At 40.5% G+C, this 18,086-nt stretch overlaps 1 protein-coding gene across 3 annotated transcripts in view; it reads right to left on the reverse strand.

The window, feature by feature from the left end:
* Positions 1 to 18,086, reverse strand: part of DNAAF11 (dynein axonemal assembly factor 11) — a 54,288-nt gene that overhangs the window by 29,612 nt on the left and 6,590 nt on the right. For 2 of the 3 annotated variants that reach the window (XM_039527589.1, XM_039527587.1), the window contains exons 1-4: positions 17,842 to 18,043; positions 10,192 to 10,269; positions 4,113 to 4,285; positions 2,686 to 2,918 (exon numbers count right to left, since the gene is read on the reverse strand). In XM_039527589.1, coding sequence (XP_039383523.1) covers positions 2,686 to 2,918; positions 4,113 to 4,285; positions 10,192 to 10,269; positions 17,842 to 18,028 — 671 coding nt within the window. In that variant the 5' untranslated portion in view covers positions 18,029 to 18,043. Of the gene's footprint in view, positions 1 to 2,685; positions 2,919 to 4,112; positions 4,286 to 10,191; positions 10,270 to 17,841; positions 18,044 to 18,086 lie in introns of those variants that run through there. The other variant, XM_039527588.1, reaches the window with a different exon arrangement.

The raw sequence follows: 18,086 nt of genomic DNA on the forward strand, positions 1-18,086 counted from the left end.
CCACTGTAACCCCTGGGTCCTTCTCTGCAGAACTGCTGCCTAGCCACTCGGTCCCTAGTCTGTAGCAGTGCATAGGATTCTTCTGTCCTTGTCCTTGTTGAACTTCATCAGATTTCTTTTTGCCCAAACCTCTAATTTGTCTAGGTCCCTCTGTATCCTATCCCTACCCTCCAGCGTATCTACCACTCCTCCCAGTTTAGTGTCATCTGCAAACTTGCTAAGGGTGCAGTCCACACCATCCTCCAGATCGTTAATGAAGATATTGAATAAAACCGGCCCCAGCACCGACCCTTGGGGCACTCCGCTTGATACTGGCTGCCAACTAGACATGGAGCCATTGATCACTACCCATTGAGCCCAATGACCTAGCCAGCTTTCTATCTACCTTATAGTCCATTCATCCAGCCCATACTTCTTTTACTTGCTGGCAAGAATATTGTGGGAGACGGTATCAAAAGCTTTGCTCAAGTCAAGGAGTAACACGTCCACTGCTTTCCCCTCATCCACAGAGCCAGTTACTCTACCAATACCAGAATATTCCATAAGACTCAGGGTAGCTTGCCTAACTGTTCTGTTTTTCCCTTAATGTTTCATTTACATTTCTTGTTAATTTTCTTTGAAGTAGCTGGACTCAAAAATGGCAATATATGGTTCCATCTTGTCATCTTGACTTTTGCCCATGACTACACAGCAAGTCTATGGCAGACCAAGGAATAAAACACAGCTTTCCTAACATGCAGTCCTGGGCTTAAACCATTAGATCTTCAGATTTCCTTCAATTCTTCTGCATGACAATTCTAACATAGGCACAGATACCAATTAAATCAAAGACAAACATCAGACAACTATAAGCACCCTATATTGCATTAGTAATTCATTGGATGGGTCTTGTTGACTGATTTCTTGGATGAGAATCAATGACTCACTAGCCTGAACCATATCAATCTTCTAACCGTAATTACATCAGATAGCTACAAAGGTGACATTACAGCAAAGATAATCTTGGAGGAGCATAATTCTTCAATACAAAAAAAAAAGCAGAAAACTTTAATAAAGTGCTAAAACAATAGAATAGCTCAAAAGAAAGAATGAAGAGCAGGAAATTTCCATTGGGAATGCAAATCCTCAGCTAGAATATGTCTCGTTCATCAAGAAAGAAGTGGTCACCCAGATTCCACATTGACTTTATAAAAACCTAGATAGCCTATTAATGACAGTTGTCTGAGGAGAGGGGTGAGAAGTATGTGTAAATATATGAAGACAAGATGTGTGTTAAATGTGACAGAAAGATAATAAGACACATGAGAAGACTCAGAACAATGTTAAGAAAATGAAGGGGGAGGGTGGAACTGTGAATAAAAACAATATGAAGAAATAGGGATATTGTATGAGACAGGAAGTGTTCCTGGAGAGCAAATACTTGCAAAATGAAGCCATTACTGAATGGCAACTGTAGCCAAGCAATCTATTATGGCTTCAGCAGTGATAATCTTCTCTAGAGCCTAAACCACTTTAACTTTCAGGACTTTTTGGATGTATGAGAGGTGAACATTGAAGTTTTGACTGAATTAGCATTTATAAGCCCAAATTTCCATAACACTGTCTCCGTGGAACACAAGATACTACATTACTATCCATAGACAAGATGAATGGCAACTGGACTGCAAACATTCTTTTATAATGTTTCTCACTCTAAACAGGCTTTCCACGATCTGGATCCATCTAATCTAAGAAAACTTCTTCCACAGTGCAAATAATTTTAGAGCCACAAAGTAGACTGGGTTCAGAAAACAAAAATCTACAGGGTTTCCCAATCAAAAGATCCCCAAATCCTCTGTTCTGTTCTCTGATCAATTCTGGTCTCCTATTGTGGGGATCAGTGCATGAAGAGGGTAGACTATTAGAGGCGAGATCAGCAATGAAGATAAACACACACAATTTTAAAAGCAGAATGTAAAAAGTAATGTACCAAGCAGGGCAGGATTTCCACTTTGGGTACCCCTAGGTGCAGAGGCTCAGAGTCTCCCCGCCCCCACAGGGGCTGGGAGATGCAGGGTGCCTCTGCCGCCCACGGTGGCTTGGAGCTCCCAGCCCGCTGCCTACAAGGGCCAGGAGCTGTGCGGTACCCCCCCTGCCTGCAGCGGCTTGGAGCTCCTAATCACAGTGGGTGGGGGGGAACCCCACCACTTTTAACTTTTAGGCGCCCCACTGCCAAGCACCCCTCCGTCCACAGCTTCCCCACTGCCCAGCGCCGCCCACACAACTTTCCAGTGCCCCACACAGACCCTCCACTGCCCAGCGCCCCAACACACACACACCTCCCCCACCCCCTACAAGCCCCCTACTGCCCAGAGCCCCCCGAGACTCACTCTCCCAAGCCCTGCCCCCTGGCAGCACTCACTGGCCCTGCTGGGAGGTGACTCTGTTCACCGGGCAGAGCAAGAAGTGCTCCAACAGGACTACATGGGGCTGTCTCCCCCTCAGCTGGCCCTGCCCCCTGCTGGGACCCAGGAGTGGCAAAATTTGAATTTTTAGGCACCCCTAGAATGCCAGCACGCCTAGGCATGTGCCTACTGTGCCTAATGGGAAATCCGGCCCTGGTACCAGGTAATTATTATTTCCTCAGGAAAAGAAATTCCTTATCAAAAACAGAAAAAAGAAGAGGACTGATATCAATTTACATACTTGATGTTGTTGATGTCTGTGTACCAACGTCTGTCAAATCCAGGTTTAGGTTTTATTTGTTTTTCTTTCTTCTTCTCCTGCTTTTCTTGTATTTTTTTTAGGGCCTCTTCTTTTTCTCTGGCCCTTTTGAGAAGGTAAACCTGTTCCTGGTCTCTAATTTGCTTCTCTACTTGTCGATAGTTCTGCAATGCCTGAATCCTCTCAGAACGTTCTATTTCTTTACTATCCAAACACTTCTCAAAAGAGCAAAAAAAAAAATCCAAAACAAATAAAAAAATATAAAATTGGCAAAAATTGAAAACCTCACACACAAATCAATAAATCCATCAAGCACTGGGTTAATTTTGATTATATCAGCTTTAATATACAAATGCAGAATCTACAAAACTTCCAATAACTTCTTAGTATTATGTAAATTAGGCTACAGCCGAAACATTTAAGATTGTAAATAACACATTGTTCATGCTGTCAGAGTATCTTAAACTGGATCAATGCATGTAGCATATTATTGAAAATACTGTAAACACTTGTATATGTGCTGACTTTCTGACATTTTAGGAAGGATTAAAGGCTCCACTTATATATGATTCAGTATAACCCCATATAGTAGGAGGGAATTGCCCCCAGAGAGATGCTGGTCTCTAGGGTGCCAGAAAAAGTGCTCAAGTTCTACAGTCAACAGAGTTTAAGCCTGGATGAGTTTCATCTTCAGCCATCTAGTGAGTTAGCTAGAAACATTACGAAGGACAAGCATCTGATTGCTGCAAGTCTTCTGGCACTGTATAATTCTGTGTATAAAATCCTGAGCTTATATGTGGATTGTAATGACTTTTCTCCCTGAAACTGTGGTTGTGGGTAGAGAGGTCTGCTTATATATACGTTATCCTATCTGGGAATCTATACCGTAATTCCTGCTGTTGCTTAGAGTACCCATCTCATATGTGGTGTGATCCAATTTACATCAGTTATAATCTTTCTACTGACTTCAAAAGGGTTTTACAGAAGTTTTAACATTTTTGGTACTATCAATCCAGCACTTTCCTCATGCATGAAAATCAGCTAAAAATATACTGTTCTTTTACACAAAAATTAGAACTCTTTAGTACATTTTCCCTCCTCAGAGTTAGAATTGTTTGCAAAGAAAAACCAAGACTTCAGTCAAAGATCTCTGATAAAAACATAAAAGATAGCCAAAATATATTTTGGCTAAGCCATTATCATAACTGTGTTATTTATCAATATCAATTCTCCTTTATGGAAAAATGTAATTTCCTACAGACAACAAGTAGGGCATTCCTATCACAAGCAGTAATTTTGTTTTGTATTAGTGTGTTCAGTGAACAATTCTGACTCCAGGTATTAAGGAGAAATGTATCACTTTTAGATACTCGTTTGGATCCAAATCCATTAAAAAAAACAAAACATACTTTTAATTGATGAAGAGTTGCCACCACAAACTGTCTGTAACCCTCAAACTCAGTGCATGGATTCCCCACCAGAAAGAGTTCTTTAAGATGTATGTTGTGTTTTAGGATTTCAATACTGGACAGTTCTCCAATGAAATTTGCTGTCAGGTCAAGTTTCTGCAGTTCTTCACATCCTGTATGGAAAAATATATTCTTATTCACCTTGCATCTCTCTCTCTCTCTCAATCTCTCTCTCTCACACACACACACACACACTTACCTCTATCTCATTTACACAAATACACACATCGTATGTTGCTTCTCAGAACCAGATTTGAGAAAATAATTCATAACTAATAATTTTGATTTCTGTCTACATTTGTTTCTTTCATATTTCATTTAGTTTCTTTTTAAAACAAATGTTTTAAATGTGTGTGAAATGGCAGAAGTTTCAGTAAAAGTCACAATTCATGAAAAAAAAACTATAAAAAGTATTGCTAGTTGGATTACTATTAACAGGGCCGGCTCCAGGTTTTTTGCCGTCCCAAGCAAAAAAAATTTTTAAAAGCCAGAGTGCCGCCCCTTGAAAAGTGATGCCCCAAGCACATGCTTGGAACGCTGGTGCCTAGAGCCGGCCCTGACTATTAAATCTTTTTGTGGTACATTTATTCAGGCTGACATTTAGAGATGGGTTGGTTGAGACTGGTTACAAAAGTCACACGACATTGGCTCTGGTTCCTTGATTGGATGAACCTGCTCAGTGTGGTTACAAGAAGCCATTCTGACTCATTTTTTCAGAGGGAGAGGCTGAATTTTGTGCGCCCTAACTGAGGCAGTCAGAAAAAAGCTCCTAAGGGCTGTGGCAGGGACCAGACCTATCAGTATCCTTTGAAGCTCTGCATAGTTTCTAATTTGAGAATGAACTGTTTAGTACCAAAACAGACACTCACGTACTTTCTTAGGAGGGCAGGGCCATTTACAAATTATATTACTGTAAAATGTTACTCTTAGCTGATGTTACTCATGTCTAAGAACAATGAGTCATATATATACACTCTAAAAAAGTTGGACTTCTGTCACAACTTATGAATTCATTAATTGTCATGCATATTTTAACCTATTGACTTTCACTGGTATTTTGCTTGAGTGAGCTGATGTGAAAGTGCAAATGTTGGTGAACAGTTGAGCAAACTTCATTGAGACTGAAAAAAATCTTCATTGTAAATTGAAACTCTGGACTGTATAACAAAAATTTCACAGAGAACACTATGGTGGAAAAGTGAACCTGAACAGCATAATATCATACTCCTGGGGGAATTCTATGCCCCAAAATGCAAAATTCTGCACCAAAAATGCAAAATTCTGCATATTTAATTTCTCAAAATAATGCAGTAGATTCATAGATTCATAGATTCTAGGACTGGAAGGGACCTCGAGAGGTCATTGAGTCCAGTCCCCTGCCCTCATGGCAGGACCAAATACTGTCTAGATCATCCCTGATAGACATTTATCTAACCTACTCTTAAATATTTCCAGAGGTGGAGATTCCACGACCTCCCTAGGCAATTTATTCCGGGGTTTAACCACCCTGACAGTTAAGAACTTTTTCCTAATGTCCAACCTAAACCTCCCTTGCTGCAGTTTAAGCCCACTGATTCTTGTTCTATCCTTAGAGGCTAAGGTGAACACGTTTTCTCCCTCCTCCTTATGACACTCTTTTAGATACCGGAAAACTGCTGTCATGTTCCCTCTCAGTCTTCTCTTTTCCAAACTAAAAAAAAACAATTATTTCAGCCTTCCTTCATAGGTCATGATCTCTAGACCATAATCATTCTTGTTGCTCTTCTCTGGACCCTCTCCAATTTATCCACATCTTTCTTGAAATGCGGTGGTCCAGAACTGGACACAATACTCCAGTTGAGGCCTAACCAGCGCAGAGTAGAGCGGAAGAATGACTTCTCGTGTCTTGCTCACAACACACCTGTTAATGCATCCCAGAATCACATTTGCTTTTTTTGCAACAGCATCACACTGTTGACTCATATTTAGCTTGTGGTCCACTATAACCCCTGGATCCCTTTCTGCCGTACTCCTTCCTAGACAGTCTCTTCCCATTCTGTATGTGTGAAACTGATTTTTTTCTTCCTAAGTGGAGCACTTTGCATTTGTCTTTATTAAACTTCATCCTGTTTACCTCAGACCACTTCTCCAATTTGTCCAGATCATTTTGAATTATGACCCGGTCCTCCAAAGCAGTTGCAATCCCTCCCAGTTTGGTATCATCTGCAAACTTAATAAACGTACTTTCTATGCCAATATCTAAGTCGTTGATGAAGATATTGAACACAGCCAGTCCCAAAACATACCCCTGCGGAACCCCACTTGTTATACCTTTCCAGCAGGATTGGGAACCATTAATAACTACTCTCTGAGTGTGGTTATCCAGCCAGTTATGCACCCACCTTATAGTAGCCCCATCTAAATTTTATTTGCCTAGTTTATTGATAAGAATATCATGCGAGACCATATCAAATGCCTTACTAAAGTCTAGATATACCACATCCACCACTTCTCCCTTATCCACAAGACTCGTTATCCTATCAAAGATCACGATCTGCGGCAATTCAGCGGGAGGTCCTTCGCTCCGAGCGGGAGTGAGGGACTCTCCGCCGAATTGCCGCCGAATACCTGAAAGTGCCACCCCGCTCCGGAGTGGCCGCCCGAAGCACTTGCTTGATAAGCCGGTACCTGGAGCTGGCCCTGCCTCCTCTATTAGCTCCTTGAGTATTCTAGGATGCATTTGATCAGGCCCTGGTGACTTGCAGGCATCTAACTTTTCTAAGTGATTTTTAACTTGTTCTTTTTTTATTTATCTTCTAAACTTACCCCTTCCCATTAGCATTCACTGTGTTAGGCATTCCCTCAGACTTCTCGGTGAAGACTGAAACAAAGAAGTCATTAAGCTTCTCTGCCATTTCCAAGTTTCCTGTTACTGTTTCTCCCTCCTCACTGAGCAGTGGGCCTACCCTGTCCTTGGTCTTCCTCTTGCTTCTAATGTATTGATAAAGTCTTCTTGTTTCCCTTTATTCCCGTAGCTAGTTTGAGCTCATTTTGTGCCTTTGCCTGTCTAATCTTGCCCCTGCATTCCTGTGTTGTTTGCCTATATTCATCCTTTGTAATCTGACCTAGTTTCATTTTTATATGACTCCTTTTTATTTTTTAGATCATGCAAGATCTCGTGGTTAAGCCAAGGTGGTCTTTTGCCACATTTTCTATCTTTCCTCCCCAGCGGAATAGCTTGCTTTTGGGCACTTAATAGTGTCCCTTTGAAAAACTGCCAACTCTCCTCAGTTGTTTTTCCCCTCAGCCTTGATTCCCATGGGACCTTACCTATCAGCTCTCTGAGCTTACCAAAGCCACCTTCCTGAAATCCATTGTCTCTATTTTGCTGTACTCCCTTCTATCCTTCCTTAGAATTGCAAACTCTATGATTTCAGTATAATCACACCAGTTTCACTTATTTTTGGTAATTTATTTAAATTGTCATAAAGAAAAAAAATCACAAGAACTGTTCAGCATTTCCTAAACACATGAAAGTTAAATTACAAATACTTGGTAACTAAGACCCTGCATTCCAGTTATAATCCTGGATTTTTATTTAAATTACATTACTTTTATTTTGATGTTTGGTGTTCTGTAAAGTAGAATGTCACTTTAAATTGTTCAGACTTTCCCACAAGAAAGTCATGCAGTTTTGCTAATCAATGTCCTGCATTTTTTTAAGTGGATAAGTAAAATAGATCCTGAGCTGTAATCTAATCCCATTGTGCCTTTCTGGCACAGGAAAAAAAAGCGAAAAAGCCAAGACTGAGGAGTCCGTTACTGTCATTTACAAGAAGGCTCCTTTACACCACAGGAAAAAAAAGCGAAAAAGCCCAGACTGAGGAGTCCGTTACTGTCATTTACAAGAAGTCTCCTTTACACCACTCTAGCAAGGTAAAGGACCCTTAATTGACTAAGAATGGGAACAATTAACTAACAATGGCAATATAAGCAGCCTGCCTGTTTAGTTGTTAAGTTTCTGCTCTGCCTGAGGGACAGAGCCTGCTTCACACAGCCCTATGCCTCCAAGCCCAGGATGCAGCAACAGCGATGAGAGGGACAAAGTGAAGCTATGTCTACACTACCACGGTAAGTCGACCTATGCTACGCAACTCCAGCCACGTGAATAACATAGCGGGAGTCAACGTATCTTAGGTTGAGTTACCGCGGGGTCTACACCACAGGGGGTCAACGGGAGAAAATGTTCTTATGGTCTTGTTGGGGAACGACTGGAGAGTGATCTGCAGTGGATTTGGTGAGTCTTTACTAGAGCCCAGTCCCACCCCCTTAACATCTCTCCATGGATGCACACATGCACACCCAGCCTCCCACCTTTCCTCCATGGTAATTGGCTCTCTGCTGCTGGCCGCACCCAGCAGATGTGCCTGGGCTGCCGCGGAAGGGGTATGTGTTCCCCACAGATTTCTTTGCTCCCAAATTTTTCTGCGGGGGAGCCAAAAAATCTACAGAAGTTATTAATTCTGCACCTCCTGCAGGGTGCAGAATTCCACCAGGAGTACATAACAGTGGGAATTTCAAATCCCCAATGGACCATGAGGTTTCCTCCTCCACTGTTCTTGCTGATTACAATAAATATGGATGAAGCTAAATTATTTGAATTATATGTTTAAAAAAAAAGTTCCCAGACTCCCCTTTCACCATGATCACACCAGGACAGAATCACAACTCTCACTGTAAGAGTAAAAAAACAAGCTCAGTTACTATGCTCATCATTATAACCAAATCTAAAGAGGGCAACTAATATTTCCTTGTGAATCTGTTATTTGACAAGCATTTTGAGCATGATGGAGCTGGAAGAGAATAAACAACTCAATAATGATTTATTAAGGGATTTAAATAGCCAAAAATTTTGCATACTTCCAAAGGTTCTTATGGTTTGTAGGTAAATGACATATCACACTAATAAATATTACAACTTGACATAGGAGCTTGAAATTTACAGGAATAAAATAGATAGCAGTTTGTTGAGAAACTTATAATTATGTAATTTACTACCTATTTCTTCAATTTTTCCAGACATCTTTTTAACCTATGTGAGAAACTTTGTTTCCATTTGTTTAATCTGTTCCAGTTTGTTGATTTTTTTCCTCAGAAGACAGAACCTGAAATCAGCACATCCCTTTGTCACTTTATCCTTTTAATAAAAGATGGCCATGCTATATTGACTGGACTACTGGAAATCAATACAGGGAAGAACTCAAGATAGAAGTGATTCTACTGATATAGGATGTATTTATAGGCAATTTTATGGCTTAGAATTTGATCTTGCAAGATGCGAAATATCATCAGTGCCCAATGAGGTTAATGGAGTAAAGACATGTGAACTGGGAAATGACTATCTTTAAATTAGTACAGGTGGGGATAAGACAGACAAAATGTTTATGTAATAATGGAAGAGAATCTCCTGAAATGCGCCATAAACCACTCCATGGGGAAAAGGCCACCATATATGGTCAATAAGCATGGAAGTCCTACCTCTGTGAGACTCAGTTGACTGCTGAAGTGAAGAAGTCTTCTGAGACAATAAAGCCTTTTACAGCCTATGGAGGATTTTTAAAGGACTTAAAAAGCCACATTGCTCTAATTATTCTGTTTCAGTAATATATTTACCTTTTTGGCAAGCACATACCAATACCATATGGGTGACCCAAGTTCAGGAATAGTTTTTGGATTCCCGCTGTGCAGGATATTAAAGAATAAAGCTGTCACAATTGCCTACTTTGGAAAAGGGGTGCAAAGAAGAGTGAAATGTTTTAGTGAACCTCTGCAAAGACATGAACAGAAACTATTGTTTGCTATAGGTAAGTATCATATGTACTAGCTACTTGTAACAAAATGCACAAAAATACTCATCTGAGTAACGACAGATTACCTTAGTTGGTGGGTATATTTGATAATCTACATTCTCATTTACTTTCATACTCCACACTTATGCTTCAATATGAAAAGGGAAAAGATTGTATTAAAAAAAACTTACCTTCCAAATTTTCAATTCTTTCAATGTTGTTCAAAGCTAAATTTAAATATTCAAGCTTCTTTAGTTTGCTTACATTTTCTGAAATAAACATACATATTTTATTTCAGTTCTATCCACAAGGAGAGGCATAACATTTTTAACTCTGTTTTACTGTTTAATTTATTTCTGAAAGAAATTAAATTATGTGCAAAGTGGGAGATTCACAATGGCATAAATATAAAAATATAGCAAATAACATTTTAATGCACAGAAAGTAATTGCTTTGGACAGAAAACAAAATATTTATCCTGGAGAGTGTAATAAAAATCAAATAGCAAAGACAATGAACACAGACATCTATATAGCTGTTTAATCATTCGAAGATTAAAGGCTTGGTCCAAAGGCCCACTGAAACAATGGAAAGATTTCCACTCACTTCAATAAACTATGGATCAGGCCCATACTGCCCAGTCCTGCTCTCTGAAATTAGTGGGAGTTTTGTCATTGACTTCAATGGGCACAAGAGTGCTCTCCTTAATCTATATGCATATACTTTTCAGGCTGTTTCTTGTTTGTAGGTTTCTGAAAGATTAATATAACCCACTTTGAGAATGCAGAAGTCCATATTATACCATACCGGAGAATTAAGATTGTTTGTGAATAATTCCTAGGCCTGCCCCTTAAGTAATGTAACCATGATTACCTTCCCATTTAGGTTTTGTTTATAAAACGGCATGACAACAGACTGCCAAGAAACTGGTCTGGAAAGCTGCCTTTTGCCATTTCTTTTGTGGCATCTCAACTTTCTGAACTTGCTACACTTTAAGCTTCCAAAGCTCTTTATTTAGATCTGTGATGCTGTGGGCTATGGGTGAGGAAATTAGAACTCATGGAATGAGATTTTCTCTTGGGATTAAGTTTGTGTACATAACTAAACAGTAATGACCATTTACAGATATGCACAGACACCGACTGGCCATTTCCTTTTGTGAATGTACCAATGACCTGGAAACAAATCAATCACAAGAACATACAATTTTGCTAAAAATAATAATGGTGAACCCAATAGCAATTATATTCAAAGTAGGCTGCTTGTCCTCCACGACACTGCAAACTAAACCTGCAAAAAGCACAGTCATTTTGTAAAGCAAAAGGTTTAGTCATTTCACTAATGTGTTTTGTAGTTGCTGTACTTGGTCATTTGATAAAATATGTACTGAAATAAGTTAATTGTTTATCCACAGAAAATTCTACATCTCACAGTGCATTAGCTGGCTTTTATAATGCAGGATACTTGTGTGGTTGCAGATTTAGCTTCAAAACCTTCTCAAGTAATTTAGCAAAACTAGTTTGAAATAGGACAGCTTATTTCACACATTATATGGGGACCTGCCATGGAGTAAGATGATGAAGAAATTTCATTTTAATGTTTCTACTAGAATCTATAGGAGAACTAGCCTGAATAAGTACTTCTAGAATTGTTTAATGTGATAGTGATTCAGGAAGCTGAGATGCTACCCAGGAAATGGAGAACGGAGCTCAGACATGTAATGCTAATGGCAATAGATTCCTAGCACATGTCCAGACAGATAGTGCTCAGAAAGAAGTTTAGCTTTATGAGTTTAAGAACAAAAGCTGAAGAACCAGGGGGGAAATAGAATTATAGCATCCTGCTGACCTAGAGATGATCATTCTTTGTGTCAAAAGCATTCCCAGCACAGATGCCAAGATTTCAAGGCCGTATCTGAGAATCTTTCCTTGACTCTAAATGAAGTCCCATTTAGGTGAGAGAAGCTGTAACAGCCCTCGAGACTCTAGAGACTTTTTTTGCGGCAAAGTACTGTGTAATCTCTGTAAGTCATTTGTGTTGCCTAGCATGTCCTTTTCAAACTGCAGAGTACTGCATTTCACTGAGCACACTATGTGCTGGAGAGAGATTCTGTCAGAAATCACAGAACAGAATGGAGCAGAGAGGTTTTTTTGGTAAAATAATCCTACAAAGAAGTAAACTAGACAGAAAGATTATTAAACCTATATAGTGCAAAGGGCACAGGAGACAGTGTTATGTTGTTTCCTTTGAGGCAAAAAACAAACTTCATGGACATTGTGTCCAAGAATCATCCCTGATAGATTGTGACAACGTGGCAGAAATGGATGAATGAAGAAAGCAAGTAAGATAACTTTTTCTAATTTATTTTTTCCCCCAAGATACTAAGCCAAATTTATCCCAGGTGTAATTCTGCTGAAAAAAAAAAGTTACAACAGGGATGAATTTAACTCAATAGATTCAGCAATTTTGCCACTCATGTGTTGCTCCACCTGCTGAGCAAATCCAAAGATTTGCCAGTCAAGCAATAGAGTATCCCATAAATCCTTTTCCCCCTTGCTGGACATTCCCCAAATGAGCTTCCAAGATAACTAATCAAGAAAAATTAACAACCTGGGTCCCAGGACATGGTTCTTTTCTCCACAAACAACTGCAATTAAGAGGTCAGCCAAATACATCTTTGTCCTATGAGAATGTCTGGCAATCCTTACTTGTGGGAAATAACAGTGATAACGCCAGATACAAGAGAGGGAAAGAGGAAAAGAAATAGAGCAGTAAATAAACTTTACCACACCAATCCCAGAAAGAGAGAAAGAAAAAGACAAAAGCCATGGCTTTTTAATATATACGTCATACGTATCATAGGTCTACAACATCTTGAGCACCTCTAGCTGAAAGTTGCATCCAATTAAGTCATAAAATCCACCCTATAACGTCTAAAAATGTATGTAAGCTGAACCATTTAGCTGTCATTTTCCCTGCTGAGGCAATAATAGGTCTAATAGGACCCTGTGAAGACACTACTTTGTTGTGATTTCAGATGCCATTCATAGTGGATGAGGACAATTTTTCAGCTACTTCTTGAAGTAATTCCCTTGTCCTACCAGTTTCCGCCTGCTGCTTATGTCTTGGCACCGAGACATTTGTGTGATAGCACTAACTGCATCTGTTGAGAAAATGTGAAGTTGGGTGTCATCACCATATTAATGGTGTTGGAGCCCATGGAATCTCATGAACTCTTCCATATATGTGTGTTGAAGTCGAGAAACAAGACTGTTCCCTGAAGCACTGAATGATTGGCCAGTTGCACCACCAATTATATTATGTCTTTCATGCTGCTCATTATCACCTTACTCTACATAAGGTTGAAGATGGATCTAACAGTAAAAGCAATAAGGTTATGTCCATAGCCAGCAAACAATTATCCATGAACTCTGCCACAGACATCTTCATGTCTTGTTCTAAAACCTAACTTAGGCTTTGTCTATACTACAAAATTAAATCGACCTAAGTTAGGTCCACGTACAGCCACTGCAGTAATTACTACAGTGGTTCACGTCCACACTACGTCCCCTCTGTCGGTGGTCCCCTCTTACCAGGAGCACTTTCACTGACTTAACTGTGTGGGGCACTAACAGCTGGAAAGCCTTTCACTGCTCCGGGGCTGACAGCCCTGGCTATCCATCCCCACCAGCAGAGCTGACAGCCAACAGGCAATGTAAGTAATGCAGTGTCTGCACAGACACTGTGTCACCCTTACTACATCAACCTAAGTGCTATGCCTCTAGTGGAAATGAAGTTATTAGCCCGATATAGTGGGCACTTACACAGGCGGGAGTAACATTGTAGTGTAGACACTTACAGAGTTAGGACAACATAAGGCAACTAACTCTGTAGTGTATACCAAGCCTGAGATGAGTCCAGAACGTTAACAAGGTCAAGTGTTAGAGTTTACTCATCACCACATTGGTGACTTTCACTTAGGAAAGGGAGATTCGAAACAGTATGGTAGCTGGCAAGTTCACTGGCCAAGAGCGTTAGTTTCTTGAGAAACAACTAGATGTGTTTTGCGGTGCTGGACATATTGTGTCTCTGATGATTTTGGTCCATAGTCACGGGGACGTTTCACCTCTTTCATGTGCTAGGTAAGTAAGGCTTAAAGAGGTAGTTCAGAGGAGCCTGCGTGACATCAAGAATTAGTGTTGGCAAGCAAAATCCATGGAGATTCATAGCTTTGCTGATCAACATGATATGAGATGCTTTTTTCTAGCAATGAAAACCATCTGTGGGCCAATCTCAAGCAGCACAACCGCTCTGCAATCTTAGGAAAGATCCAGCCTTCTTAAAGACAATGGAGCCCTCAAGCAATGTTGGAAAGAACACTTTGAGACTCTATTGAACCATGAATCAGAAGTCTCAGCTGTCACCATTGAGTCCATTCCTCAGCATCCAGTAAAAGAACCTTGTCGACTCCGCATCTTCTGAGGAAGTTTGGCATGCCATCACTCAGACTAGAAACAAAAAGGCACCAGGCCCAGATGGCATCCCTGTGGAGGTCTTCAAAGCTGGTGGAATAGCACTCATGCAAAAACTTCATCAACTTCTTTTTAGAATGTGGGTTAATGATGAAATTCTACCCAACCTAAAGAATGCCAATATTGTGACCATTTTTAAGAAAGGGGACAAGTCAATGTGCAAGAATTATTAAGGCATTGCCCTCCTCTCCATTGCCAGGAAGATCCTTTTTCACATCCTTTTGAACTGTCTCCTTCCTCTTGCCAAAAACATCCTTCCAGAATCCCTGTGTGGTTTCAGGCTGTCTTGGGGCACCACTGACATGATTTTTGTTGCATGACAGATCCAACAGAAGTGTAGAGAACAACACAAGCTGTTGTTTATGACATTTATTGATCTAAGGCCTTTGATTCCATCAATTGTGAAGTGTTATGGTAGGTGCTGTCTAGGTTCAGTTATCCATTGAAGTTCGTTCACATTCTCAGGCTACTTCATGATGGTGTGACCACCACCGTCCTCTGTAATGGGTTGGAGACAGACCCATTCACCAGACATACTGGTGTTAAGCAGGGCTGTGTTATTGCCCCAACCCTGTTTTTCCAATCTATCTTGCTGTGATCTTGATTCTTATTCGTGACCGCCTTTCTTCTGGAATTGGGATTGAGTATTGTATGGATAGGCAACTCTTCAGCAGCTTCATTCTAAAATTAAGGTCACCAGGACTGTTATTACTGATGTTCAGTATGCCGACAAGTGTGCTATCCTCACGCACACCGAGGCTGACTTGCAATCCACCCTAGATCTTTTCTCAGGTGCCTATCATAGCCTGGGACTTTCCCTCAACAATGGGAAGACAAAGATGCTCCACCAGCCTGCTCCAGCACAAGTTGCCCCCCCTTCTCCCTCAAATTGTCATCAGTAGTGAACTCCTGGAAAATGTTGAACATTTCCCTTAGCCACCTCTCCCAGGCAGCCAATCTTAATATGGAGATTGAACATAGGGTCCATTGTGCCAGCGCATCCTTTGGAAAGTTGCTTTGTTGTGGATCTGTGGATGGAAACTAAGATACTGGTCTACAATGCAGTAGTCATCCCCGCTCTTCTTTATGGGTGTGTGACATGGATGACATACTGAAGTCATCTTAAGCGTCTGGAGTAGTACCACCAGCGGCTGCCTTAGGAAGATTCTCCTTATCAGATGGGAAGATCATTGCACCAATGCCAGTGCTGTCTTTGCAGCTAACATCACCAGCGTTGAGGTGAGGATTATGAAACATCAACTTCAGTGAACTGGCCAGTGTGTGCAGATGACTGATACTCATCTTCCAAAGCAATTCCTCTTTTCTCAACTTAGTAACGGTAAGAGGACTCAGGGATAGAGAAAACACTACAAGGACACCCTGAAAGTATATTTTAAGGGAGACACTGACCCCATGAATTGCGAAGAGCTGGCTGGCAATAGACTGCAATGCTGTTGCATCATACATCAAGCCTCAGCCCGTTTTGAAGAGAATCGCCTTGCTCAAGAAGCTGAGAAATGGCAGAGGAGGAAGGAAAGTGTACAGCATCCTGGCCAGCAGTTGTGCTCTCTCCAAGCAACCACCTGTCATATATGTGGAAAAATCTGTAAAGCACAGATTGGACTCCTCAGCCATCTTAAGTCTCATCAATGACTTTTTGCCTCCTGGCAGACATCATCCTCGTATTGAGGGATAGCTGCTATCGCCAACAATGTGATTTTCTTGGGAGTCAGTTGCACTGTAGTGCAAACTCTATCTGGAAATCACATGCACTACCATCTACTAGTGGTCTACATTAAGCTAATTAAAGAATAAATGTGCATCTTATTAAAAATGAGATCAGCTGCAAGGAGCTGTTGTGCAACTGATGCTCTGTAAGATAATTAATTGAAAGAGCACTGTGATACCCCACACTATCTTACCAGAAATGTGAGGCCCATCAGAAGGACAAGATAAATTCTTGTAGGAGTTGGACACTGCAACAACCAAAATGAGATCCTCACCATCCCTGCTCTGACCCTTTGATGCACTAAAGCAATATAACAGAGCCCTAAAAGCCCTGATTCTGACTGGGGGATCATTATCCTAGCATAAGTGCTGCATAAGGATGCTCTCTAAAGACCCAATCACATGAAGGTCCCTCTGATGACCCCGTGCTAAGGGGTGGGGGAATCAGGGTAGGAAGAAGGGGGTATCAGGTGGAGGGCCACAATACAGAGCACAGCAGAGATCTCATGCAGTGCTGCAGCCTACAGGGCAGCTTGGGAAAGCTACTGTAATTTAGGCCCCCAGGTCTGTCCAAATTACTTTGGGAGCCTCTCTAGCCCTCAGAGCAGCCCAGGATCAGGAGGGCACAAAGCTGTGTGTCTTGAAGTAATTTTGAGCTGTTTCCTCATTTAAAAAAACAAACTCACAAGATACATGCTAATCACCTCTAATTAATGACTTCCTTTTGTTGCTTCCTATCCCTCATCCTTCACCGATATACCTTCTATTTGGATTCTAAGATTTTCTAGCCAAGAACTTTGTCTTATATTTGGTTTTAAAGGGCCCAGTAAACATTTGAAGCTATTTCAGTTACAACAGATTCTCTGTAGGTCCTGGTCTACAAAGCCCAGGCCTAGTGTAGTTTCATATCTGTCTGTGGGATGCTTATAGGCAAAATTTTGCCACTCACTTGCAGAGTTTTGCCATCAACATATAAAGGAATTATTATGAGAACTCATGAAATAATAGGCTAAAAGTGAACTTTTTGTACACCTTTCTGTGTCAGCATACTCTGATGTCTCTTATGAGTTAGGGAAGAAACAAGTGGGGTCAAAGCAATTATTTTTAGGATTGTACTTGAGTTGGAGGATTTCTTGGCATCAGTATAGGGTGTGCTAGTTCCCTGATACTGTAATTCATACGGTGTATCAGAGTGTTTGCTTTATTCGTTGTAAGAAAGACATAAAAAAATAAATCTTTAACAAAATACGTTTTTAGCAAAAAAAGATCCATGCCTTTTTATCTATCAACATTTTTTTTTAAATAAAATCATTTCAGACCTATATACTGTTGATAATTCTTAACTGTATGTTCTCTCTTTCAGCTATTACGGCCCAGTCATCTGAGATGCTGAGCACCTTAACTCCCACTTAAGTCAATAGGAGTTGAGGGTGCTCAGAATCTTTCAGGATTGGGATATTTACTGATTCCCTTTTTGCTCATTTCTTTCCACTCCCTTAAACTCAAAATCTTATGGCCATTTTCTTGACATGCATGTAACTCGGTTTAAAAAAAAACCAAAACAATGAATAAAACACTTACCAATTTTTGGAATTAGGTTATTTTGAAGATAGAGGATTTTTAAATCTCGACACAATTTGTCAATGTATTCTAGTTTTTCTATTTCCTGCTGGTGCAAGGAGATTTCTTCCAGGGAAAAAAGTTCACAGTTGTTATGCTCTGCACGTTGTCTAAGAAGTTCTTCAGTGACTGCAAGACACATCACCATGTAATGGAAACTGATTTTATGGAGGGAATTTTCTGGTAATCTATTAAGGAAGTTAATT

Source organism: Mauremys reevesii, linkage group 2, assembly GCF_016161935.1.
Source record: "Mauremys reevesii isolate NIE-2019 linkage group 2, ASM1616193v1, whole genome shotgun sequence".
NCBI classification, from domain to species: domain Eukaryota; kingdom Metazoa; phylum Chordata; order Testudines; family Geoemydidae; genus Mauremys; species Mauremys reevesii.